Below are 26,410 nucleotides of genomic sequence, written 5' to 3'. Positions count from 1 at the left end.
ATAAGAGATTATATATATATATATGCATATATATAAAATAGATAAGTTATTAAACTGCAAAATCAACTCTGCATTGACCTTGATAACAAGTGACGACACACCTTCCACCTTAACCCCTCTTGTTCAGGCTGTTTCTTTAGGAGTAAGTATTACAAGATAAAAAAAAAAAAAAAAAAAAAACCTGATCAGGATTAACTGCAGAGTTAATCCTTTGATTTCGATGCTCACTGAAGTGAGGTCCCGCAAGGTACGTTAAGTTCATGCATGATGTGTTTGTCTTCTGTATGGCAGTGATTCAAATTCCAAAGTTTTAGAGGTGTATTTATTGATTTATTTATTTTATTTTTGTAAGGTTTTGCTCAAATTCCGTACTGTACAACCACAGTGGAGTTCAACACTCGATGAACGCAAATTAGAACTTGTTGCTGGTGTAAGAGGGTGAATGGACTGGCTAATGGATGTAAATTTAACCTCTGTCTCATCTAATCAAAAAATAATTGGTTACGTTTACCCAATGCCCAATTTGGATTTTATTTTTATTTTTTTAATTCGATCTTTTTATGTAGTCGCTCACATTACAAAAAACAAAACTGACTTCTACTGTGAACGGAACGCATCCGTGACGTCACACGCATGCGCGTAAAACAGGACGTCACATTGCACATGCGCACAAACACGAGGCGCCATCTTTACGGAAGTAACGACGGCCCCTTGCTTTGGTCTCGTCAATTTGAAATTGTGGCAATTTCACGGATTTTGTGCAACCGAAGCCAACATTTTCTTATATATATTAGTTCTAGAGCCTCTTCTTTTTGCCACTGACTGTTTTCTGCTGCTTCGTCCACTGTTGCTTTTTGTGCCGTGTCTGTCGAGCAATTGTGACATTTGTCACCTTTTGATGGCGTACAGGTTGGATGAGCGCGACTTGCGCTTGTCCTGCACTCTCATCGGATACATATTTGATTTATATCCACATATGAAACAGGCCTGGGTCAAATTTGAGAAAAATCTTAATTTAAATGTTCACATTGGGCAAAACAAATCTAAATTGACCTGCAGTTTTTACACTGCATAGTTTTAGTGGCACAATTCGAATATACGCCACGGCAGCAAAAAAAAAAAAAATGATAACGTCATTAAATGGGAATTAGACCTGCATTGAATATCTAGCCTTATAGAACACACCATTTAGTTGTCATGGCTTGACCTCCACTGTTGGCAATTACAGTGATCCCGCCACTCTTCGCGTGCGAATGGGGGCGTAGGCCTGCTGTGAAAAGGTTTGTAATTGCCTATAGATGCAACAACATGGCACCAAATTACTTTTTTTTTGTTTTTTTCATTAGAAAAGCCTTTGGGCTGACTAAATTAAGCTCCTATCCTCATTTCGGCATAGCTGCTTGGCACCAAGATGCCACAAGATGGGGCCAAAGCAGGATTTCTATATAATTTACATAAGGTAAAGGGAAAAACAGCGAATATGTGACTTTTTCAACGTAACGGAAAATAGGTTCCCAAAAAATGCATAAATAGTTAGATTTGCAAAATTTGGGCAAATATGTGCAGGTTTGTTGTCTTTTGGTTATTTAATGATCAGCACACTTCTAATTTAACATATTTAGAGCATAATCATTTTCTATGCTTTCGCTGTAGTTTAGAATTGCATGGAGTGTTTTTTTTTAATGTGTTCATTCGTGTTGTTTGAGGAGACGCAGGTGTACGTCACCAATTGTTGTCTTTCAACCATGTCAAGCTTCCATTGACTAGTTACATGTAATCTGTGCGTTGAAGTTGCACTTACATTGGCAGATATCCAATATGCATCGGATTTATAGCGACACTCGAAGGAGGCCTAATTCCACTCAGAACATCTCCATGCAGGCTGTCTTCTATTTATTCTGAGACTGTCACTTTCTATTTACACTGCCATGATGCATATATTACAACTGTGTCACTTGAGAGCAGAAAATAAATACAAATGGAAATTTTAGCACTTGACCCATGCGAGTGTAAATCCAGCCTTAGTGTATGAATGAGGCCTTTACTTCTACTTTAATTGGGTCTGCATCCATTTTATGTATTTAATCCACTTTTTAAACTCTAACCACTTTTTTTTTTTTTTTTTTTTTTTTAACAATTGTGTTGGGTGTCCCATTAATCAAAGACCGCTGATGGGTGGGGGGGGATTTTTTGTCTTTTATCATCTGTTTTGCAAAACACCAGTGTTGCTTTTCAACTATGAAAAACTATATAAATAACGCTTCCATTGATTGATTGATTGATTGATTACCTTTAGTGGCAACAAACGCTCATCTTGACTCAGGCAACACTGTAAAAGACTTGTCCATCCATTTTCTGAGCCGCTTCTCCTCACTAGGGTCGCGGGCGTGCTGGAGCCTATCCCAGTTGTCATCGGGCAGGAGGCGGGGTTCACCCTGAACTGGTTGCCAGCCAATCGCAGGGCACAAACAAACAAACAACTATTCACAGTCACACCTCCGGGCAATTTAGAGTCTCCAATTAATGCATGTTTTTGGGATGTGGGAGGAAACCGGAGTGCCCGGGGAAAAGCCACACAGGCACGGGGAGAACATGCAAACTCCACACAGGCGGGGCCGGGGATTGAACCCAGATCCTCAGAACTGTGAGGCTGACGCTCTAACCAGTCGTCCACCGTGCCGCCGTAAAAAAGACTTGTTTTGAAGTCAAAATTACATTATTAAATGAAATTACAACCCGTGACACTTAAAACCAGTCCAATGAGCTCTAAACCGATCATTTGAAGATTACCCAAAATAATAATAATAATAATAATTTCATATTATGCAACTCTCATATTAAACCACTTGACTATATTATTTTGTAAGTGATTTAGAAGAGAGAAAAAAAAGGTGTGAAAACTTTCGAAGCTATGCACATACTGTACAGTCAAGTAGGTGTAGCCCCCAGTTATTTGCGAACATGTCATTGCAAGTTTTTGCCCTGCTGGGTCTTAGCCTCCTAATGATATGGTTCAAGACTTTTGGAAGCCACATGAGCATGACTAAAGAGGGAGGAAAAGGGCGAGAGAGAGAAAAAGAAAAAAAAAAAAACGTCCAACCCCTCAGAAGATTTCCTGTTTCATGCAAGTGCTCGTACAGTGAGTCATATAGGACACGTCCTGCCCCGTTGTGTTTACTCTCTCACAGGAGCTGCGGGGAACAACAAGCGGAGCGAAGAAAGTTCGCTAAAGTGTGGATATTAACTCCCCGTCAAGGCTTCGCCTAATTCATGAGAAAAAGCGGGGGGCATTGTCCGTTTCTTAATGGAGCTACTTCGCTTTTCCGCTTTCTGGTGTGGAGCAATACTCTGTGGTAGTATTGTGCTCGAGCAGGCGGGTGAGTTGGACTTTTACTGCTCAAAAAAAAAAAGTTTTTTTTTTTGTTTGTTTTGTTAAATCACTGCTGCCAAAGTAATTCACTGTCACTTTGGTGCCGTTTTTTGTCTTTTGGAAAATTCTATAAAGTTTTTCCACAGGTGTTTGGCACGCGCTGTCTTGTCATTGTAGCTTTGTTTGGACTCAAATTTAAGACGGGTTTAAAAAAAAAAAAAAAAAAAAGTTCATTTTAGAGTTGTTGTTTTTTTTCTTTCCTGGGTCTTTTGAAAACAACGATACTTAAGCTCCACGGGGCGGACCTATACACAGATATGTCCATCTTTGGTGCGCTAGCCACATAGTTTACAGGTCGAGGAAGACGAGCCATGTGCAGTCATCTGTCTCACTTTCATTGCCGGCGGCTCCTAATCCTCCTCCTCCTCGCTCCCTGCAATTAGACGTAGCCCCGGGTGACAATTACTACCAGTCGCCCTCTCCAAAGCCACCCTGCTGGCTTTAAATGACACTTTTTCCCCAAAAAAAGGGGGGGGGGGGGGTTCCACTAACTGTATAACTAGTTAACAGCAGTACATGGACATAGACACCCCTGACCACAGTTGAAAACATCACACGACCCCACTAGAATTCCTGTCACAGAATTGCTGTCAGAAAATGAGGTCAAGAGGGCCAAGTTGAATATTGTGTGATCGTCATTAGCACTGAAATCAGGAATACCCTGCTTGTCTCTTGTGTGCATCTGTCTCAGAGAAGCCTTGCATTCAGGAAGAGGATGCAGCGCTCTTCTTCCTCACTGCAGGTTATGCAGTATTTCTGCAGCAGCAAGCAAGCCGCACAGCTAACTCCACCCTGCAAACTGACAAAGAGGGCTTTTTGTGGCTGAACACACACACACCACCTTTCCCTCCTGCCAGTCAGGCATGTCCAAACAGACACTGTAAGGGGCTTTTCACCTTCCGAAGATGTATAGCATTTAAAGATGATCGAACAATAATAATGCATTGACTTACAATAAATGAATATGAGCACATAAACAAAAGAAATTACAGTCAACCCCTGTTCATTGCAGGGGATAAGGTCCAGACCCACCCACAATTAAACTTATTACAACAGACTTCCATCCATTTTCTGAGCCGCTTCTCCTCACTAGGGTCGCGGGCGTGCTGGAGCCTATCCCAGCTGTCATCGGGCAGGAGGCGGGGTACACCCTTGAACTGGTTGCCAGCCAATTGCAGGGCACATAGGAACAAACAACCATTCACACTCACAGTCATGCCAACGGGTAATTTAGAGTCTCCAATTAATGCATGTTTTTGGGATGTGGGAGGAAACCGGAGTGCCCGGAGAAAACCCACGCAGGCACGGGGAGAACATGCAAACTCCACACAGGCGGGGCCGGGGATTGAACCCGGGTCCTCAGAACTGTGAGGATGACGCTCTAACCAGTCGTCCACCGTGCCGCCACAACAGACTTTTTAAAAATATATATATATTCTTTGATGCGTGTTCACACTGTCAACAAATGGGAGACGATCATATAACATCACTTTAAGGCAACAAAAAGAAGTCAACTTGCTTCAAGCTATTTATTTGTCCCTCCCAGTTGAACTTTACTGTAAAACATTCATAAAACAAAAGAGAATTAAACATTGTATATGTACTGTAAACACCCAAATGTCCAACCCAGCCATAAAATTCCATCTAACAAAAGTCTGCGAGCTTAATGCAAACGTACAGGTTAATGCGGGAAAAACCATAGAACGGCTAATTATCATAGATGTTATGGTATACGGTATAAACAGTATAAAAAAAAAACAGCTGCTACTTTAACCTACATGGAGCAGCAACACGTACAAACCGAGTACAGTATACAAATATAATCACATTTCCTCTCTGCTCTGCAGGAACAACGACGATGACTATTAGGGACTACAGTATTGGTTGGGGACATTCTTTGCCTCCTCTTGCTGTCTATTACAGTTTGTCTGCCCGGCATGTTGTGGCAAACACGCTATACTACACTAAAGGCAGGTGCAGCTCAAAATGTAGACTCGCCTGTATCTTGTAAAAACCCATAGAAAACAATCGCTCAAAAAAATGCCATATAGTGGGGCTTCAGTGTCGTAGACTAACTAAATTCATATATGAGTTATGTACACTTTGCTGCTATTTTCAATATTTCTTGACCGCTTAAGTTGGAAGGATCACCAATTAGTATTAGGGATGGGCATGAAGACTGAATAATTGGTTAAGAATCATGCACAAATCTTCTGGACAAAAGGATTCTATTCAGTCAACATTTGCTGAGAAGCAGGCATCCGAAACATTCAGACAAAGATTCTCTTTTGATTTTGCCAAATGCTCATCCCTAATTAATTACTACTGTACTGACTTTACATTTGCATTGCCACTAATAGTCACAAGTACAGGTGCATATCAATAATTTCGAATGATGTTGCAAATACATAGAAAACATAATTTATTTTCAAAAAGTTAAACTTATTATAGGCTTTACACGATCAGGATTTTTGGGGCTGCTCAGTGAGTTTAAAAAAAAAACGATAACCGATCACAAGATGGAGCAATGTGTCTATTTAAATGACTTGTTCATTTACTGTATTTACTTGTGTGCTGCATACAGAGTATCTTCGAAAGTATTCTCTATTCAGGTCACGTATTCTAATCAGTCAGCTCAAACCAACATTTACATGACAGAAATGATGGGTGCTAACGTAATGTAATTACATTACTTCACACACCGAAACTTTAGAGCATGATTCAACAGAACGCTGGCACGTTTACGTACAACCATTAGTGATAGCACTAGCTTGCTAGGCTACATAACGTTCTGTTGCCTGCTTGCAAGCCGCATCGTATTAAAAGTACGGGAACATACCTCAAGCGATCCTTGAGTTACAGTCCTCTCCCGAGCACTGGTGACCACCAGCACACCTTTTTTCCCCATTTTGTTCTTATAATACACGCGGCCCGGGCCATTGTTGGTGTCGTCGCCATGGTAACGAGTGTATCCGGTGGCATTTGAGTTGACAAGATAAAGCATAATGATCGTAAAAGACAGGATGCGGTGGTATCGGAATCCAACATTTTATTGCAGTCGTCGTGAAAGAGCAAATTTGTCTTATAGTCTGATCCACACATTACGTGTTGTCTGTCTCAGACGTGTTGTGTGTTCCACACCGCCGACGGTTTTCTTTGTTTTTCTTTTTTTTTTTAATAACTTTATTGGTGGTCAGCTATTTACAGTACTATGTCAAAAAATGCATGGCAAGGGTAAAAGTAAACTAGTTTTTGGATTCAAATCTGTTGTACATGATGGGTAAAAGTCATTTGCGGAGCCGATCAATGGCGTCATTGATCGGATCGATGTAAAGTCTAGTTTATCGGTGTAATGTCTAGTTTATTATATAGTTTCATTACACACTAAGTGAAAGATTTCATGGTTGATTTTTTTTCACAATTATGATTATAGTAACTTACAGCTAACAAAAACCCTATACTGTGTAATGTGATCCAAATAGAAACTACGTATGACTTTCCTTTCTTAATAGTAATTTCTTGTATGTTTTTGGAATCTGTAGAATATATGAGCTCTACTTTTTGAATTCAACTATGGACATGAATTAACTTAATGTTTTTATTATATCACATTGAGATGAACCTGTATGTTACACTTTTATTTCTTCACCGACGCTATAAAGGTGTCACAATTTGTGGTGATCTCATCCAATCGAGGTCACTGTAAAGTTCAGAACAATGCATAAGGCTTTCATAAAAAAAAAAGTTTTTATATCCATAGTGTAAGGGCGTGCGATGAGGACCTGAGAGTCAAATGCTTATTACAGCTGTGGATTTAAAAAGTGGATTGAATTTTGGAGTGCCTGCCACAGTCAGAGTGTAAGCAGAGTGTTTTGTCAGAAATGAAAAGAGATGTCAGTAGACCAGTTCGCAATCTCTTGTGATATGGTGAAGTTTCAGACGAATGAACGGAATGAGTTCAATTTTCGATGCGCTCTTCGGTGAGATTGAGTTACTTTAGAGCGGTCTATTAATCCATATGATTTCCTAGCTTCAGTATTAAGTCTGGAAGGAGTCCGTTTGAGCAGGTTCCTTTCTACCTTCTCCAAATTTCTGCGCTTTCTCTGAAGAGTCTCATAGAGCAACCCATTGTGACCACTTGTTCAAAATCTGCATTGTTGAAATGTCTCCCCCCCCAACCCCCGAGAATGCAACAACCTGCTGGATTAAATTGATCCAACTTTAACGCTACAGCAGCTACTTGCTGCTCACTTTTTTTGTTTGTTTGTTTTTTTTTTCCTGCGGTGGGTCAGGAGCAAAGAGCAACATGAGAACATGAGAAGTGCAGTATAGCAAATTCATTCCCAGAATTAATCTTTTCCCGTGTCCATTTTCTAACTGTACAGGCATCGTTTTAACTGCGATACAAGTGTAAAAAGAAGTTACGTTATGGAGGAATAGTATACAGTACCATACCTGAGCTTGAATTTTTAGTTTCCATGTTGTCTGTGTTTCTATTGACCAGTATATTTATAAACTGAGCTGGGCCAACACACTTTTACTTGCCTGATTGCTTTTACTTTCTGGCTGGTATGCATGACAAATGAGCAACTTCCCTGCGAGGAGATGCCATGTCTCCTTTGTTCTTGCCTGTCTGGGATTTGTCTCTACGATAATGATTGAACCCTCAGGCACTCAGCCACAATCGTGTGTGTCTTCGGGCAAAGTCAAGTCAGAACAAGAGCAAAGACTGTTGCTGCCATTGCATACCGCTCTTACAGTTTGGATTTCATAGAAAACATGAAATAAAAATAAAAAGCCCTAACCCTGCAAGGAAGAAAGTCACAATTTTCTGGTGGTTATGTTGATAATCTGCCTGTCTGTTGTGTCGAATGAATTGTTGATTTAATTTGGTCTTGAAGCAACTGAGACAAAATGGAGTGCACTACAGTAAACCCCGCTTTTCGTAGCAGATTGCAGTTCAGTTTGAGGTTACTAACTGATGGCCAAACATTCTCCTTTAGCATTTTCTGGTAAACAGCAGCATCAATCACAGCACGTTGTCCAGGTCTTGGAGTAACAATGCAACCCCAGAACGTCACACTACCATCACCGTGTTTGACTGTTGGTATGATGTTCTTTTTCTGAAATGCTGTGTTACATTTACGCCAGATGTAACAAGAAGCACACTTACCAAAAAGTTCAACGTTCTTCTTGTCAGTCCGTAAGAATATTCTCTCAAAAACTTTAGGAATCAGTCATGTGTTTTCTTTGTTTGTTTTGGCAAAAGTAAGAAAAGCCTTTGTTCTTTTTGGTCTCTTTGTTATTGTTGAGTCATGAACACTGATCTTAATTGATGCAAGGGAGATCTGCAGTTCTTTAGGGTTCCTTTGTGACCTCCTGGATGAGTCGTTGCTTTGCGGTAATTTATGTAGGCTGGCCACTGCTGGGAAGGTTCACCACGGTTCCATGTTTTCTCCATTTCCTTTCTTATCTGTTCTTGAATTTATTTGGATCGTGGCAAATTGACTTGCTGGTGCGTTTTTGGCCGACCTCATTTTGTGAGACTGGTTCTATTTCATTGATTTTTTTTTTTTTTTTTTTTTTTTTATTGAACTGTGAAAATTAACCAAAAAATGTTATTAGCCATTCATGATTTAACAAGGCGGACGCAATTACATTTTCACACAGGGCTAGGTAGCTTTTAATTAAAATGTTTTTAATCCCCTAAATAAATAAAATCATTTGATGCTTACTTGGGTTATTTTGGTCTGATATAGTTTGATGATCTTAAACAATGCAGATTTGTGAATAGCAAACCACAAATGGGCGGGGATTTACTGTTCTAGAAATACACACGGACACATGAGCGTGTGTGTGTGTGTGTGTGTGTGTGTGTGTGTGTGTGTGTGTGTGTGTTGCTTCTGCGCTGCATTCACACCCAAGCTTAAGTGAAGAGGCAGCCTCGGGTCACTTGTTTGGTGCACACCAGGGACAGGATAATAGTGTTCACACTTCACCTAATGAATCACAACAGGTTTGTTTTAATTGAGCCAATGGTGCGTGAACAGAGGCGTCGAGACATGGCTTTAGGCATTTAATGGATGTTTTTTAATGGATGAATCCTTGTCTCTGTTTCTACCCAGATGCCTATATAATAAAAGTAAGGAGGCTGTGCAAGTTTTGCGACGTGCAACCAACCCGCTGCACTGGTCGGGGAAGCTGCAAAGTGGAGTGTGGCATCACAGCAATCTGCACCCATGACGACGATGTGTGTGTCGCTATTTGGTAAGGGTCCGCCCCTTATAGAGCTGATGTCATGACAGCCTTTGCACAAGTACAAAACACAGACAAAATGATCTCGGTTAAGATTGGAGTCACTTCCTTCTTTCGTCGACCTTTTAACAGTCAAGACTATATGAATATGGTCACACAAGTATGTTTAGTAACTAGCTGTCAGCATTCATTATGACTAAATGTGAGACATAAGAAGCAAACCTGCCAGCACACCTTGGTGAATGACTATTTTATTGACACTAATATGACTACTTTTGACGTTTTTCCCTCTATTCACAAGGAGGAAGAAGGACGATAATGTCACTTTTGACACCGTCTGCCACAACCCAGCTCACAAGCTGTATGGCTTAGTCCTGGACGACTACAACAGCAGCAAGTGTGAGATGAAAGAAAGAAAGGGCATGGGCTCGTCGTTCTTCATGTGCTCCTGCTCTGAGGATGAGTGCAACGACCGTATCATCTTTAACGCCTGTAAGTTGGAGCACTAAAAAGCGACTTCCAAAGCATAACTCAAGCAGTCAGAAGTCGACTCGATAGATAACAAGCAAGCAGAAAAACACTTAAGAAAAAGTTACGCGCTATGTGGACAAAATTGTCCGGACATACACTTTTCAAATCATTATTTATTCAATAAGAAGTTATGCTCGTCTCCTTTGTTTTTCATCCATCCATCCATCCATTCTCTACCGCTTATCCGGGTCGGGTCGCGGGGGCAGTAGCTTCAGCAGGGACGCCCAGACTACCCTCTCCCCAGCCACTTCATCCAGCTCTTCCGGGGGGATCCCGAGGCGTTCCCAGGCCAGCCGAAGGATGTAGTCTCTCCAGCGCGTCCTGGGTCGTCCCCGGGGTCTCCTCCCGGTGGGACATGCCCGGAACACCTCACCAGGGAGGCGTCCGGGAGGCATCCGAATCAGATGCCCCAGCCACCTCATCTGGCTCCTCTCAATGCGGAGGAGTAGCGACTCTACTCTGAGATCCTCCCGGATGACCGAGCTTCTCACCCTATCTCTAAGGGAGAGCCCGGACACCCTGCGGAGGAAACTCATTTCGGCCGCTTGTATCCGGGATCTTGTTCTTTCGGTCACGACCCACAGCTCATGACCATAGGTGAGGGTAGGAACGAAGATCGACCGGTAAATTGAGAGCTTCGCCTTTCGGCTTAGCTCTTTCTTTACCACAACGGACCGATACAAAGTCCGCATCACTGCAGACGCTGCACCGATCCGCCTGTCGATCTCCCGTTCCATTCTTCCCTCACTCGTGAACAAGACCCCAAGATACTTGAATTCCTCCACTTGGGGCAGGATCTCATCCCCGACCTGGAGATGGCATGCCACCCTTTCCCGACTGAGGACCATGGTCTCAGATTTGGAGGTGCTGATTCTCATCCCAGCGGCTTCACACTCGGCTGCGAACTGCTCCAATGAGAGTTGGAGGTCACGGCTTGATGAAGCCAACAGAACCACATCATCTGCAAAAAGCAGAGATGCAATACTGAGGCCACCAAACCGGACCCCCTCTACGCCTCGGCTGCGCCTAGAAATTCTGTCCATAAAGGTTATGAACAGAATCGGCGACAAAGGGCAGCCTTGGCGGAGTCCAACCCTCACCGGGAACGAGTTCGACTTACTGCCGGATATGCGGACCAAACTCTGACTCCGGTCGTACAGGGACCGAACAGCCCGTCCTTTGTTTTTCCTGAATTTTTATTCAAGTTCAATTTAAGTTTTACACTGTGCAATGAACAAAAAAAAAGAGTAAATTTAATAAACATACCAAAGAATTGGGTAGGTCTGTGCTTGTTTGGTGTCGAAGAACTGAACTGGCCCCAAAAATACCTTTTGGGAGGAACAGTAACACTCAAATTAATTGTAATTGTAACTGCAAAGAAGAGACTATCTTCTCTTCCGTTTTCAGTTCCTGTACATGTAACGGCAACTTCTTCCAATGCAGTATAGTATATCGGCAGTTAAAACGAAACCAGATTACATTTTTCAAGTAGCGACATGGAGCAAAAACACTGCACGACACTTGCAAGAAGTGCGACTTTGCGTTCTCATATCTTTTACAACATAATCTGGTTACATCATAGTTCGCATTGACTCGGCATTCTAATACCAGTCAGTCATGCGTGACTGCTTACACATGTGCACTGTGTTTTTTTTTTTTTTTTCCCCAACTGGCTTGTACCGTCCAGTTACTCAGGGCCTGGACTCAGATATACTGTATTGTGAGTACAGCATACAAGACAATAATAGCAGCGAGGTACATTTCCTGAACTTGGCTCACCTCACAGTGCCAAATTGAATGCAGCGCCAACCACATCGCTTAAATTCGCTCGCTGTGGAAAACGTTTGCCCCTTTTTTGTGCGTCTCAATAACTTTCAAGATCGCCTTGAGGGGTAGCATAGAAATCTAATGCAAGACCACTCAGCCTCAGCATGTATGTCAAATTCACCCTGCAGTCCAATCCAGCCTAATTTCATGACTAGTCACCAGAAATATACCTTCTATCTATCAATTAGTGTTCTAAACAGTCTTTGTCAGGTATAGTAACAGGTTTGTTGTAAGGAATAGCTTCGCACTCTGTACAAATGCAAACAAACCGTCTGGGGCCATGTTGAGGATTTCAGACATGTGGTTTCCTGTTTAGAAAAAAAGAGAGCGAAGCAGTGAGCTTGCCTAGGCAAGAAACGAGATGCCCTCCACAATACTTCCTCCTCCCTTATTTACAGAGCTTCTGTGCCTCACAGCCACACTTCTAAACTCAGATTTACTAGTTTGGGTTTAAACAAAATTGGAAGTTGAAAAGAACAATTGTGTGTGTGTGTGTCTGAAGACATTTTTAAAGTAGCCTATTTAGTAACTGCACTGTAAAAATGGCACAATTATAAAGGTTCCCTTTCTGCCAAGACCATAGCGAAGCTGTCAGACACAACGCTTTCCAAATTTTAAGCCTCAGACATAAACTCTGAAGAGATACAATATGTGGTTGACTGGGTCATGGTTTGGAGCACTTTGCCTCTGCGGTGCAAACACTAACTTTAGCTCCTTGAGACATCAGACATTCCTCAGGGAAGGGTCACGTTCCTCCCTTGTTGTTGGCAATAATGCTTCCTTGGATCCTGTCTATCAGGGGAGGAGTTTGGTGATGTATGCAGACAATTAGAACCCCTATTTTTAAAAACCTTTTTAGAGCAGAGATGACAATCTAATCTAACAGGGAAGGAAAAAAACAAGAAACACTCACATCTCCAACACTGGACCATTAGAATTCAAACATAATTCAATCAAGCATTCAAGTCTTTTCAGCGTTTCAGTGAATTTCGAATGAATATTGCTCATGAGGAACAATGGAAATTGACGCATTACTTTCCAAGGATCTGACCGTTGCTATCATAAAACTCTCAAATACTGTACGAGCAATGTAACCTTTTACCATATTGAAGGCAAGTTGGGGTTGAAATACATACCCATTAACTGTTATTAGTAGCAAAATCTCAAGGCAATAATATATAGCAAATATTTGCGTTTCCATTTTAGTTCTATCGTATTCATTACTAATTACGTTGCAATACATGTCGCATAATAACCAAAGAAAACAGAAAAACATCCCAACAACAATGTTAATAGATCAACTTTACAACAAAAAATATTGCAAAGGTTGAGTGCTACTCTTTTTAATTCTATTGCCGTCTATTACTATTTTCGCTTTCGGCCTCTCATCGTATCTTTATGGATGGATACACACAGACACACAAAAGCCAAAGAAAACCAAAAAAATACCAGGTGATGTTTCGCAGTGTTTTGTCTTGACACATTTTTACGTTCAGCCTGGAAGCGGCAGCTCTATACAACTTAATAATTGCTAAATTGAAGTAAGTGATTGTACTGTAATTTGTGTCTTCCTTCACCTGCCTTTTTGGGTTCCTCTTCTATTTATTTTTGTCTCTCAGACATGGATTCACAGGTTGCTGTCATCCTAGTGAGCCTGGTTCCTCTCCTGATCATGGCGATTGTGGTCATTACTTCTTTCTACTGTTATCGAGTCTACCGCCAGCGCAGAGCTAATGCAAAACGCAAGAAACTGGACTTCAGTGATGCTCACGCCATTATGGGGGACGACGAGGGTTCCGACAGCAGCTCAACGCATGCCAACAACCTTAACCACAATACTGAGTTGTTGCCCATTGAACTGGATACACAGGTGGGGAAAGGTCGCTTTGCTGAAGTTTACAAAGCCAAACTCAAGCAGGGATCCTCCGTCAGTGACGAGCACGGTTTTGAAACTGTGGCGGTCAAGATTTTCTCATACGAGGAGTATGCCTCCTGGAAGAATGAGAAGGACATTTTCTCGGACGCCGACTTGAGGCATGAAAACGTGCTCCACTTCCTGACAGCAGAGGAGAGGAAGGTACAGAGACAGTACTGGCTGATTACAGCGTACCAGCCAAGAGGCAACCTCCAAGATTACTTGACCCATCATATTATCAGCTGGCACGACTTGTGGTTACTGGGAGGATCGCTTGCCAGTGGACTGGCGCATCTTCACAGTGACCACACACCATGTGGCCGCTACAAGGTGCCTATTGCACACAGAGACATTAAGAGCTCCAACATACTAGTCAAGAGTGACCTGACCTGCTGCCTGTGTGACTTTGGCCTTGCGCTCCGTCTGGACAATTCACTGTCTGTGGATGAGCTAGCCAATAGTGGACAGGTAACCTTTATTTTTATCAATTGGATGTTCTTATTTAGATAATGAACCTGTCTCCGGATCTTCTTTGTCACACTTGTAATTCACTTTCTCTGGTCCAGCTAAGTTAAGGACTCTGGCTCTTTTTTCCTTATGATTCTGTTTACAAAATATACACAAATAAGAAAATTGTGATTTTTTTTATTTTTATTTATTTTTATTTTTTTATTTTTTTTCTCTCTTCTTCTTGCACCGCAAGAAGTTAAATTCAGATGTTTGGTATATGGAGTAGTGAGTAAAACAAAACATAAAGCCAAATCTAGATTTTTTTTCTAAAAGTGTGTCACTGATGGTGTAGTGGTACACTCGCCTCACTTTGGTGCGGGCAGCGTGGGTTCAGTTCCCACTCAGTAACAGTGTGAGTTGTTGTCCGTGTCCATATGTGCCCTGCGACTGACTGGCGACCAGTTCAGGGTGTGGTCCGCCTTTCGCCCGAAGTCCACTGGGACAGGCTCCAGCGCCCCGTGACCCTAACCAGGATAAGCGGTGTTGAAAGTGGATAGATGGATGGATTTTTTTTCAAAAACCTCTGTAATTTTATGACCAAGAGGCAGTACACCAAATAGCTGAGTGTACTTTAATAGGACATTTTGAGGAAATTAGCATCATTCACATGGTGAAAGATGCATTGTTTTTAAAGGACGTGCTAATCATATTCAAGATTCAAGTTTCAAGATGATTTATTGCCCTTGTACAAGACATACAGCAAAATTCAGGTGCACTCAAGAACCATCCATCCATCCATTTTCTGTTCCACTTTTCCTCACTAGGGTCGCGGGGGCGTGCTGGAGCCTCTCCCAGCGAGAGGCGGGGTACACCCTGAAGTGGTCGCCAGCAGGGCACATAGAAACAAACAACCATTCGCACTCACATTCACAGCTATGGCCAATTTAGAGTGTTCAAGCAACCTACCACGCATGTTTTTGGGATGTGGGAAGAAACCGGCATACCCGGAGAAAATCCACGCAGGCACGGGGCAGAACATGCAAGCACCACACAGGCAGGGTGGGATTTGAACCCAGGTCCTCAGAACTGTGAGGCGGATGTGCTAACCAGTCGCCCACCGTGCCGCCACTCAAGAACCAGACTTAAATAAATATTAACGAAAAGTAATAAGTACTTTCATTCATTCACTTGGACTCGCATTCAACACACACATTCTCCACACCACTTTTATAGCATACACTCATGATAAGAATAGAAGTCCATTTTTCATCACTAAGAATAAAAGGAAAAGAAAAAATAGGATTGGTCCATATTGCACTTATGATGATTACTAGACCGAAGATGTGAACGCACCCTTAGAGTGGAAGTGCAGGTACATTATTATAATGCACCTTCACAAAGCTCTGTATACTAAAGGTTTCTCTCCCTCATTGCCATGTGTCTGGGTTCAAAATACTATATTATTAGTTAGCTCCTTTGACTCGTACCTTACATTTTCTGCCATTGATCGAAAAAGTATAACACGATATCTCTTTGTGTTTTGTTCTAAGGTGGGAACTGCAAGGTACATGGCTCCAGAGGTCTTGGAGTCCAGGATCAACCTGGAAAACATTGAGTCCTTCAAACAGGCTGATGTGTACTCCATGGCACTTGTACTGTGGGAGATCATTTCCAGGTGCAGCGCTATTGGAGGTAAGCTATCACCAGACACTGATAAGATTGGTTTTGCACGGTGTCCAGGTAAGGTCGCAATCATCTATTTTTTGATGGCAAAAGGTGCCAGTGTTAGCCTCTCGGTTTGATCAAGTATAGTATTCTTGATATCTATCTATATCTGTGTGCAGCACGCAACAATTCAAGCACAAACTTACATTCAGCAGGCTCATTCGACTTAACTATGAGCATTCGGCTTATAAAGCTTTCAGCTTTCCGATTAACACATGAGCCAAGGTTGTTGCATGTAAAAGCCATCAATTGAAGACCACCTATGAATGACCCACAAATTTACTTTCTCTATTTAGTCGATGTTGAACCGCTGTAATGGGGCTGTATGGTTTGTGCCCCGTTATGTGAGAACAAAACCCCAAATTAATCTTGTGCGAGTCCCAAGGATCAGACTTAATGCTGCTCGTGTGCCGTTACTTCTGTTTTTCATCCTGTTGCAAAAACAAGGTCAGGATACGTCCAAATAATAGAAATGGGTGATTATCTGAGGGCAAACCACATGGCACTATTTCATGTCGGCCCTCAGTCATTTGTTTTCACTTCCCCTTAAATGTCTCTGTAGGCCTGTTCTTTACAGTGACTGCTCCTGTCTCCGTTGTGTCAATGCAGTGAATGACAGCTGGGTTTGGGCACGAATGAGTCTCCTGTCGCTCTTTCTTGTTTTGCACCCCACACACACACATTCCCCAACAGGGGTCCTTGAAGTGTATTGCTCAGTCGTGTTGCCCAACAGGCCAAGTGGCCCACAATCCTGCTTGTTTTTCCCTCCTAAGTACAAGAATATGTGCGCTCTGTGGGTATGCTTTGAAAATACAACGAACCATTTCCTGTTTTGCATAAACACGTTCCAAGACTGACTATTTTCGTGTCGACTTAACTACTGGTATGGATGGCTTTATTTGTGGATGCCATGTCTCTCTGCTGAAAACCAGAATTCTTGCTTGTCGTGACTGACCAGATGCTAGGGGATTTATTAAAATTGTCCACACGAGCATGAGCTTGACTCATTTTTCCCTCACTCGTTTGACATTTCCTATTCCCATCCATATCTTTTATTTCTTACGTCCTAGCTCTTTCATTGCACTGCATTTAGAACTTACAGTTATAGAGAAGCCGTATTATTTCTGGACACGTTTGAGCACAACGTGTCATTGCTTGGAATACCTCTGTCATTCTGTGCTACTAAAGTTGACAGCTTCTCTATAGTTCCTTGTGTATCTTTGCACTCCGTCTCTTAAGTACTTCCTACCCTGAGGCAGGTGATGCAGCAGTTCATGACTCCCCCACTGCATGGAAACACTCGAGAAAGCTTTACTCATGCCGACACAGTCTGACAAGGAGGATAAGACAGAGGTGTTCCAGCAAGATGGAAAGCAGAACCAGAATAAAGATTGAGGGCAGACTCTGGGAGCTTGCTAGTTCGTCCATGTTTCTTTATACACACACGTATTGGGACAACTGGTCATTACACTTGGAGGTCATGAAAATGGAAGAGAATTGAAGTTGTTCTCCATCCTGCTGCTCTAACAAACAGCTGCCAGTGTTTTTAAAGCTGACTCATTGCAAGATTTTTGAAGGGGTTGAGATCACAATTCCAAAACGTGTTCAACCATGTCTTCGTTCACTGGGATGCGGTCATGTCCCAAACGCTTCCCACAAATTGTTTCAATAGCTTTAAAATAGCCTGATTAGTTAATTCTTAAGGAGTGAGTCACAAGACTTTAAGTGAATATAGTGTAATCTGCTACCAATTAAATCTGGTTTTGGTTAAACTCGCCAATAGACTGAGATAGGTGGGAAGAATTTTCAGTTCATTTTGGTTTTGCCTTGCAAAGAGATTTGGTATTCATTTAGGGATCAGTATCACGAGAACTGTTTTTAATTTTTTTATTTTTTATTTTTTATTTTTTTAAAAGACCTATTTCCCCAAGCTCGAATGTTAAACAAAAAACATCAGTGAGTCACCAGTGAGCACTCGGATTGCTCCAAAATATGAACATGTGTCCACAGGCGTGCCCATACATAACTTAAGCAACACATCCCAACCCATCATTTTAACGACAGAAGTCTGTATCGTGCCTGCGTCCAATGCCACCTGCCTGTGTTGTGTATCTGTGGGCGACAGATGTCGGATCAGCTCTCTGAGCCTCGGTGGCAGGCGGCCACATCGCCGCTCCATCGCAGCTCCTGCGCCTTTGGTGTGATCTGAGATCTGCCAGGCGCGAAGGACACAGTCGTCTGTTGATAGTTCTAGAAAGCCAGCCGATGCTGATTTTGTTTTATTTTTTAAATAAACTTACAGACCTACAGACACAAAGTCGACAGGACAAAAGTTTAGTCTACCAGTCCTCATGCATTCCAAATATAATTATGGCACTCATTGAATATAATGGAACCCAATCCATTTGGGGATGCCGATCAACCTCTGAATTGTGCAGATTTTCAAACAATACAGTATAATGGTAAATGGACTGCTCTTATAAAGTGCTTTATTGACACTTATCAGAGTGCTTTAAAAAGCCTCACATTCACCCATTCTCACACACACACATTCATACAGCAGTAAAATCAAACAAAGTACAGTATCAGGATACCAGAAGAACAAAGTATTGGAACTTTTCTGGAGTATGTGTATGTCAGTCCCCTGACATTCTGCTTTTCTAGCGCCTCTTTTTCAGACAAAGCCTTCTTTCGCAATAAATGTTGCCAAGAGCAAAACACGCATACCTAGCCATTATTGCTCACCGAATGGAGTCTTGCATCACCTGCACTTGTGATATCATACAAGAGAAGTTTTTCTTTGCAACTTATATGCGTATTCATCCCGAAATAATTCCATTGCGAATCTCAGCGGCATTCAAATTTTAAGGTTTCACTGACAATGTACTTGAAAAGTACTGATAGAAATGATAGCTTTTTAAGTCTTCTATTTATATTACTAAATGTGATTAAATTGGCATGGCATTGCAACATTATTTTTTGTCATGATAATCTGCTAGAAATCACAAAATTCAACTGTCTCATAGTAAAGCATGCAAGGGCCATTTTGAAAACCCATTTATGTGACATGATTTCTTGTCTGGTGAAAGGTTATGAGAAAAATAATGCACTTTTAGGTTCCGGACAGTGGTGTGGGTGTTTTTGTCTCCCGTCAGCTGAAACAATGCAATGTGCCACTATTACCTTATTTATATTGTTGACCCTTCAGGAATGTATCTTGTAAGACGTTTTTTGTATTTATTGTTATTCCCAACAGTGAAATGAAATATCCGCCCTTGTACAGAGGCAGAGAAAGCGTTAGAGGGATACAGCATGATGAACACAGAAATGCTGTAGTGGAGGCCTTTTTATTTCCTACAAAATGTCTGCTGTATAATTTAGTTGGTACGGATTTAGTGCTTGGAAAGCCTATGAAGGCGTTCCTGCGACGGGTGGGGCCTGGAGGGGATAATGGTGGAGTACGAGTTAAGCATGAGGCGGTAGACAGAGAAATGCCTTGAGTCCCAGGAGGGAGAGACTGGGCCAGACTAGAGACGAGGAGGAGAGGTTAGGGCAGCTGCTTTCCAGATGTCAGATCATCAACTCGGTCAGGGCTAGAGGGCCTGGCGGCGTGGTGTGTACGTGTGTGAGAAGGGAGTCTTTCATTGTTTGAGGTCACACGTTTGAACTTTACACATGTGACTGGGGACAGACACATCGTGTGTGCAAATTGAGTTCTTGTGTAACAGGTTTAGTGTGTGTATCAGTTGAAGATAACGGCAATGGTAGGTTCATGCCATTCGTGCAATAGCCCCCGTCCACAACATATACAGTATTTACATATATATATACAATGAGTGTGTCGTTGTTAAATGGTTTTTGCAACCTGCGAGGAATACAAAACAAGTGTCTCAGCGACTACAGTTCAATGAAAGCCAGCGGTGGAGGACGGGAGTGGATTAGCGGGTGACTCAGACGGACTTTGGGGACACAGGCAATGTTATTGTGATCCTATTACGAGTTCCGCCTTGTACCATTTCCGTCACCACTTTGTAGTGCTGAGCACTTTTCCCTTGTATAGAAAATAAACAAGACAGGAAAATAAATCTTAACGACCCGTAAAGATTTCACATATGCCTGGTTTTGGCTCGCAACAGCAAACGAAGCTGTTCATAACTCTGGACATCTGGTCGGCCAATAATCACAACAAGATAACAAGGTGGCGGGGGATGTACCAAACTCTATGCACATAAAGCACATCATCTGTTCATTCTCTCAACTGTTTTGTCAATAAAAGCATTAGCTGTACATTATCGATATCCTGCATGTTCTTCCTTCAGCTCCTAAGGGCTAGGCTAGTTGTTGCTAAATTTAGCTGAATCTCTAGCCTATCCTTTTTCACTCAAAACACAAGAACTGTTGTCATTTACATGACATTGTTTGACTAGATTTCCTTGATCACAATCTTCAGTGTTACTGATCAGCCCCTGCTGGGTCACCTGGAGGAGGGTATATGATGTTGGAAGACCTCACAGACTCAATGATTCAGGAACATCACTGACAAACATGAACAGATGTATTTACACAACTCGTGTTTTGTTCATCTCATTTCTTTGAAACGAGAAGCATGCAGATCATTTGCAATTAAACAATAAATGATAAGTTCTACACCACTGCCAACTACATCCACAACAATGAACATGTTGATATCTAATTTGTATTTGTTATTATCTATTATATTGATATCTTTGGAAAGGCAGAATATTTGATACAGCTCTTGTGTTGGATATTATTATATTTTGCAAGTGGTCATGATGTTGTCTCTTTACCAAGTGCCAGAAAGAGCTATAGTTTCTTGCCGAGTTGTTGTTGTTGTTGTTTACCACATAAATATATTGCACAGTGTATAAAATGTATTGCTTTTTCTTTTTTTAAATCTTTTTTTTTTGTTTTTGCTCACTCAGAGGTGAAAGAGTATGAGCCTCCCTTTGGAAACTTAAGGGAGCACCCATGTGTAGAAAGCATGAAGGACAGCGTGCTACGAGACAGAGGAAGACCTGAGATTCCCAACAGCTGGATCAACCACACAGTAAGTGGCCACACACACACACACACACGCGCGCGCGTAGATTTGGGAATTTCCAGGTTTCAGATTCCCAAACCCCAAGACTTTATGGTCACCACCTCACCAAACAGACAAGTCATTCACGCTGTACAGGCTGTACAGGTGCATTGCCAATCATTTTTAATTTGAGTTCCAGTTTGACAAAATGGTCGCCTTACCATAAGACAAAACTGGTAAATATTCGTATGGCTCTGTGTGAATCTTAGCTCTCACTGTTATTTAATGTAGTGACCCCAGATTGTGGGTGATGTCCTTTGATTTAAAATACTCAGGATGTGTAAGCAGACAAGAGAAGTAGACATCATGTCAAAGGTGGATTTTGAGGACATACAAATGGCAACTTTAATCACCCTTAATGTTTGAACAGTTTAGGGGTTTGCTGCCAGTTATAAGAGCTCCTCAAATATCCTTGGTTATTTGCCATTCCCATACTTCAGTCGGGTTTTCCACTTGAATTGGTCTTTGGAAGATTTGATATCATCATAACCAAAAAGTGTCCCTGACCAAGCGCGATTGCAATTTGAGGGCTTTGTCAGATGCTTCATTCAGACATGGCTGCATGTCAGCATACCACAGTACTACTACTGTAAGTTTAGCCGCCTTCCAGTTGGTGTGGGTGGATAGGAATTGCATTGAGAGCAGCCAGACAAGAAGAGGGAGGGAAAGTTGGTATGTGAGGGAGCAACAGATGGTGCAACCCAGGACATTTCAGGAAAGGATTGTGTGTTCAGGCCGGATATTGTGCTGTTAGCAGTTAAGTCTCTATCCATAGTACTTGTCCACGGTGGTTTCCCTGCCCATTATGCTTGTTTACATTCCTCCCATGGCTAATGTGTTACAGGCTACTGATGCAATCAACTGTGTTGATAATGACACTGCATCCATGTGCCTTCCCAAAAATACTCTCATATCAACGCTGTCCTCAAACGCCTTCTCTGGCACCCCAATTTCAGGAATCACATCCACCTACCAAACCTTTCATGGCCACGCCCCTCCCGATGCCACTAAACTTAATTCGTCTCAACTTCTTGTTGCTTGAGGTCTAATAACCTAAATCTATTAAGTGTCCCACACACCCGCCTTAAAACCGAGCGGTGATGGCACATTCCATATCGTCACTCCCAGACTATAGAATGCTATACCACCTCTGCTAAGAGTTTCAGAGTCAGTGGAAAAATTCAAATCCATCCATCCATTTTCTTCCGCATATCTGTGGTCGGGTCAAGGCGGGGCAGCAACTTAAAACAGGGAAGCCCAGCATTCTCTTTTCCTAGCCACTTCGTCCAGCTCTTCCAAGTTGATCCCGAGGCGTTCCCAGGCCAGCTGCATGACATGGTCTCTCCAGCTCGTCTTGGGTTGTCCCCGTGGCCTCCTCCCAGTGGGACATGCCCAGAACATCTCACCAGGAAGGCATCCAAATCAGATGTCCAAGCCACCTCATGTGGCTCCTCTTGATGCTGCGGCGCAGCGGCTCTACTCAGAGCCCCTCCAAGATGACCGAGCTTCTCACCCTATTTCTAAAGGAGATCCCTGACACCCTGCAGAGGAAACTTATTATGGCCAATTGTATCTGTGATCTTGTTGTTTCAGTCATGACCCACAGCTTGTGAGCGTAGGTTAGGGGGGGGGGCGAGTATATAGACTGGTAATTCGAGAGCTTTGCCTTTTGGCTAAGCTCCTTCTTCACCATGAAAGACCGATGCAGAGTCTGCAACGCTGCACTAATCCGCCTGTCGATCCTCCCTTACTTGTGAACAAGAACCCAAGATTCTTGAACTAAATCAATTTAGTTTTGCTACAATTTTATGTTTTAGGGGTCAGCAGATCTCTGATGACCAACAAGTTAGGCAAGCTGTAAAAAATAAAAATAAAAAAATAAAAACTGGTTAAAAGCACAGCCTACTGAATGTTACGAGGCTGGCATTCTTGCCCATATTCATCGGTGTTGAGAAAAAAGGAGATAATATTGAAAAGTAGCAATGAAATACCAACTTTTGGGGCTTTATTTATGTGTGTTTAGCCTTTCCATTGCAATAAATAAAGCTAGAGGAAAATTGGACTGACTTTTTAGCTGCACCTCATATTACAAGATTTACTCAGCAAGTCTCAGCATACCTCAATGGAGTTCAGGAGCAGCATACGGGGTATAGAGTTCAGCTCATTTCCTAATGGGCTATCGTTCCATTTCATCTCACAATCAGACATTCCTTGGCCCAGCCAAACTGATAACCACACACAAGGATTTTTTATTGTAATTATCAAACATGTTTAACATTTACAATTGCCCCCCCCCGCCACACCAAAAAAAAATAAAAAATCACTCTTTCCACACACCCCACACCACTGGATAATCTGTCATGATTATCTTTTAGAGCCTTTTGATAATCAGAGCTTTACTGACTTTAATCAGAAGGAAGGAATAAGGCCTAATTATCGGTATGTTGTTGCCCTCCTCTTGTCAGCATCAAAATTCACTGTTTGCATTTTGTGGCAGGACCTGCCTCAACACGTCGTGTTAAGAGGAGGAGAAATACACCACCAGTTAAGCCGGTGGTACACGGAGTGACCAACCAAACGATTCAGTCACGTTGTGTAGTGTTTTAGTGTGTTATGTTTTGTGCTGGGTTCTACAACGTCATCACAATACAGATGTTACAGCCAATGAAAATACCAGGTTATATCACATCATTTTCCACAACTACAATTACATTTTCAGATACCAAGAGCTATTATATACAGTGTTCCTGTACCTTATCGTGGTTCACTACGTGCACATTCATAAAAGTAGTCCTACGAGACATGGCTTGTTGTGGCATTTTGGTGCCAAGGAACTATGTTGAAGTGACACATCTCGAGTGGGAGAAAAGCTTCGCATGTCGAGGAGGAGCCGAGTTACAAAAGATTGGGTGTCGCATGTACTGTACATGTGCACTTTGGGTACATTCTTTTTCTGTAAGCCATTTATTTTAAGGCTAATGTAAGAGGGAAATAGTATTTAATTGTTTTGGATCATAGTTTATGATATAGTACGCTTTAAACTATTAATAGAGGCAATTGTTAACGTTAAAATTCGCAGCAGTGCTCAGACGCTTAACCTCCACAAATAGCAGGTGATTATTGTATACAAAAACATATATTGTGTTTTTAAAAAATACTGTATAATTTACTGTATTATTAGTTTCATACTGTATGTACCTGCGGCTAAAAAGCTGAGCGTCGAGCGTCTCACTGCTGCTGAAATGGATGAACGTGTGCGGTCAATGAATGGGGCTATCATTGTCAGCAGCCTCCTAAAATATCCACACTTTGTGTGACATGTAAAAAAAAAAAAAAAAAAAATTTTTTTTTAAATGCATTGTAAGACATTATTATTCTTTTCTTACACTCTCGTCGTTCGGCAGTCATTATGAGATTTTAGAAAATGTTAATGTCCATCCATTCATTTCCCGAAAGGCTTATCCTCAACCAAGTTAATATTTAACTTAATTTGTATTCTTGAATAAATCTTGATACTTATAAAATTGGCTGTACAGTTAGTTTGGCATGATTCTCTTACATAATTTCATTTCATATTCCCCCCATCTGTTCATTTATTTCTATACTGCTTGCCCTCGGTATGGTTGTGGGTGATCTGGAACCTATCCATAGCAAATACATGGCAATAGCCACCACCAAAATTCATCTACAGTATAGGACACCCATTGACATTTGGGATTGACTAAATGTGTGCTCCATTCCTCCCCCTTCAGGGCATCCAGGTGGTTTGTTCGTGCATAGACGACTGCTGGGACCACGACCCAGAAGCCCGCCTGACAGCCCAGTGTGTCGCCGAGCGCTTCGACGACATGGAGTACTTGGACAAGCTGTCCGACTGCTCCGACTCAGAAGAGAAGATCCCCGAAGAAATCATTGTGGTGGACGAGAAGTAGCGCTCGACCCAAAACACACCGCCCCCTCCTGGGTGACATGAAAGCAAACTGGAAAAATCAGAGGTTAACTCCGAAGACCCGTGGACTATTTGGATCTTTCTCATCTCATATACAGGCTTCCACAGACTGGATCACAAACAAACAGGGATATCACAATATAAAGCTTTTAACCAAATACTTTTGCACTTTATGGTTATCTATGCACACTAAACGGCATATATCCAGTGCCTCTTATATGTCAGGACAAATACATTTCAGGCATGGAAAGGAAAGGAATGCGTATTTCAAATAAGAGGTTTAAATTAGAAAACATTTCTAATACTAAGACTGCTAATGACACTAATGTCCCATGTACGTTTCATGGTGGAACTTTAACTTATTGTGACATAGCAGTGACGCGTGTGTAAAGAATTCATGGCGATAATTTGTGTTTAAAAGCAACTTTGAAAACCAAAAAAGCAAATCCGCCTGAAAGAGGGGGGGGAAAAAAAAAACGTGGTGCGTTTGTGTGTGTGTGTGTGTTACTCAGCAGTGTGATCTACAGTAAAAAAAAAAAAAAAAAAAGAAGTCTGCTTAATCATTGCCAGACATTAAAGGGGAATAACATACGTACAGTATGTAAGTAGCCAACCTAAAAGTTCCGGCCTGCTGCCTGTAAAAGTTGAACTATTGTTTTTGTTTTTGTGACAGAAACAGAGGGAGTATACATCCCATGCTTAGAAAAAAGAAATTATACGAGTCATTTGTTTTGTATAAAAGAGTTAAGATATAATTTAGTGTTACCATATATGAAATATTAAGAGGTGTTATTGAGGTTTTCATGGGTTTGTCAGCTGGTTTGAGCAAGCCAGTGAAAGATGGACTGTATTCTATATATATTACACAGGCAATGACAAAAGTATGTTGCTTTGCTTGTAATTTTATATCAGTACAGACACTAACTTTTAACCTATATGCCTAAACGTGGAAAATTCACATCCTCCGTTATGTCATTTCTCATTTTGTCCATTTTACTAGGAGTTCTCCTTGTTTACAATATGAATTACCAATTTTCTGTACAGCAGCTTCCACCAGCAGTTGATCCTGGACTGGTCTCTTTGTTCTGCTTTCTTTAAACATTGGCAGGATTTGGGACCTCAGCAGTCACTAGACCACAGACAGGGGCCTAAACCAAAGACTCGTATCACAGTTTTAATTTCTGTGTTCTTATCCTATTCCGGATTAAATTTTTTAATCTATCTCCA

General features: G+C 41.8%; 1 protein-coding gene across 1 annotated transcript; it reads left to right on the top strand.

The window, feature by feature from the left end:
• The first annotated feature begins 3,129 nt into the window (after positions 1-3,129).
• tgfbr2b (transforming growth factor beta receptor 2b) lies at positions 3,130-26,410 on the top strand. Its single transcript, XM_061759766.1, has 7 exons — positions 3,130-3,377; positions 9,556-9,697; positions 9,987-10,177; positions 13,663-14,426; positions 15,959-16,100; positions 21,077-21,201; positions 24,987-26,410. Exons 1-7 carry the CDS (start codon positions 3,305-3,307, stop codon positions 25,164-25,166), a joined length of 1,617 nt encoding a protein of 538 aa, XP_061615750.1. The 5' UTR covers positions 3,130-3,304; the 3' UTR covers positions 25,167-26,410.

This window comes from Phyllopteryx taeniolatus, chromosome 21 (genome assembly GCF_024500385.1).
Source record: "Phyllopteryx taeniolatus isolate TA_2022b chromosome 21, UOR_Ptae_1.2, whole genome shotgun sequence".
Classification (NCBI taxonomy): Eukaryota; Metazoa; Chordata; class Actinopteri; order Syngnathiformes; family Syngnathidae; genus Phyllopteryx; species Phyllopteryx taeniolatus.
The sequence above is the reverse complement of the archived record's forward strand: the minus strand, read 5'-3'. Positions and strand labels throughout refer to the sequence as shown.

What these genes read in the sequence shown, in the direction of transcription:
- tgfbr2b (XM_061759766.1), top strand. Translation starts at nt 3,305, where the DNA reads ATGGAGCTACTTCGCTTTTCCGCTTTCTGGTGTGGAGCAATACTCTGT. An exon ending in TATTGTGCTCGAGCAGGCGG is followed by an intron (nt 3,378 to 9,555) that starts GTGAGTTGGACT and finishes GTTTCTACCCAG; the next exon opens with ATGCCTATATAATAAAAGTA. An exon ending in ACAGCTGGATCAACCACACA is followed by an intron (nt 21,202 to 24,986) that starts GTAAGTGGCCAC and finishes CTCCCCCTTCAG; the next exon opens with GGCATCCAGGTGGTTTGTTC.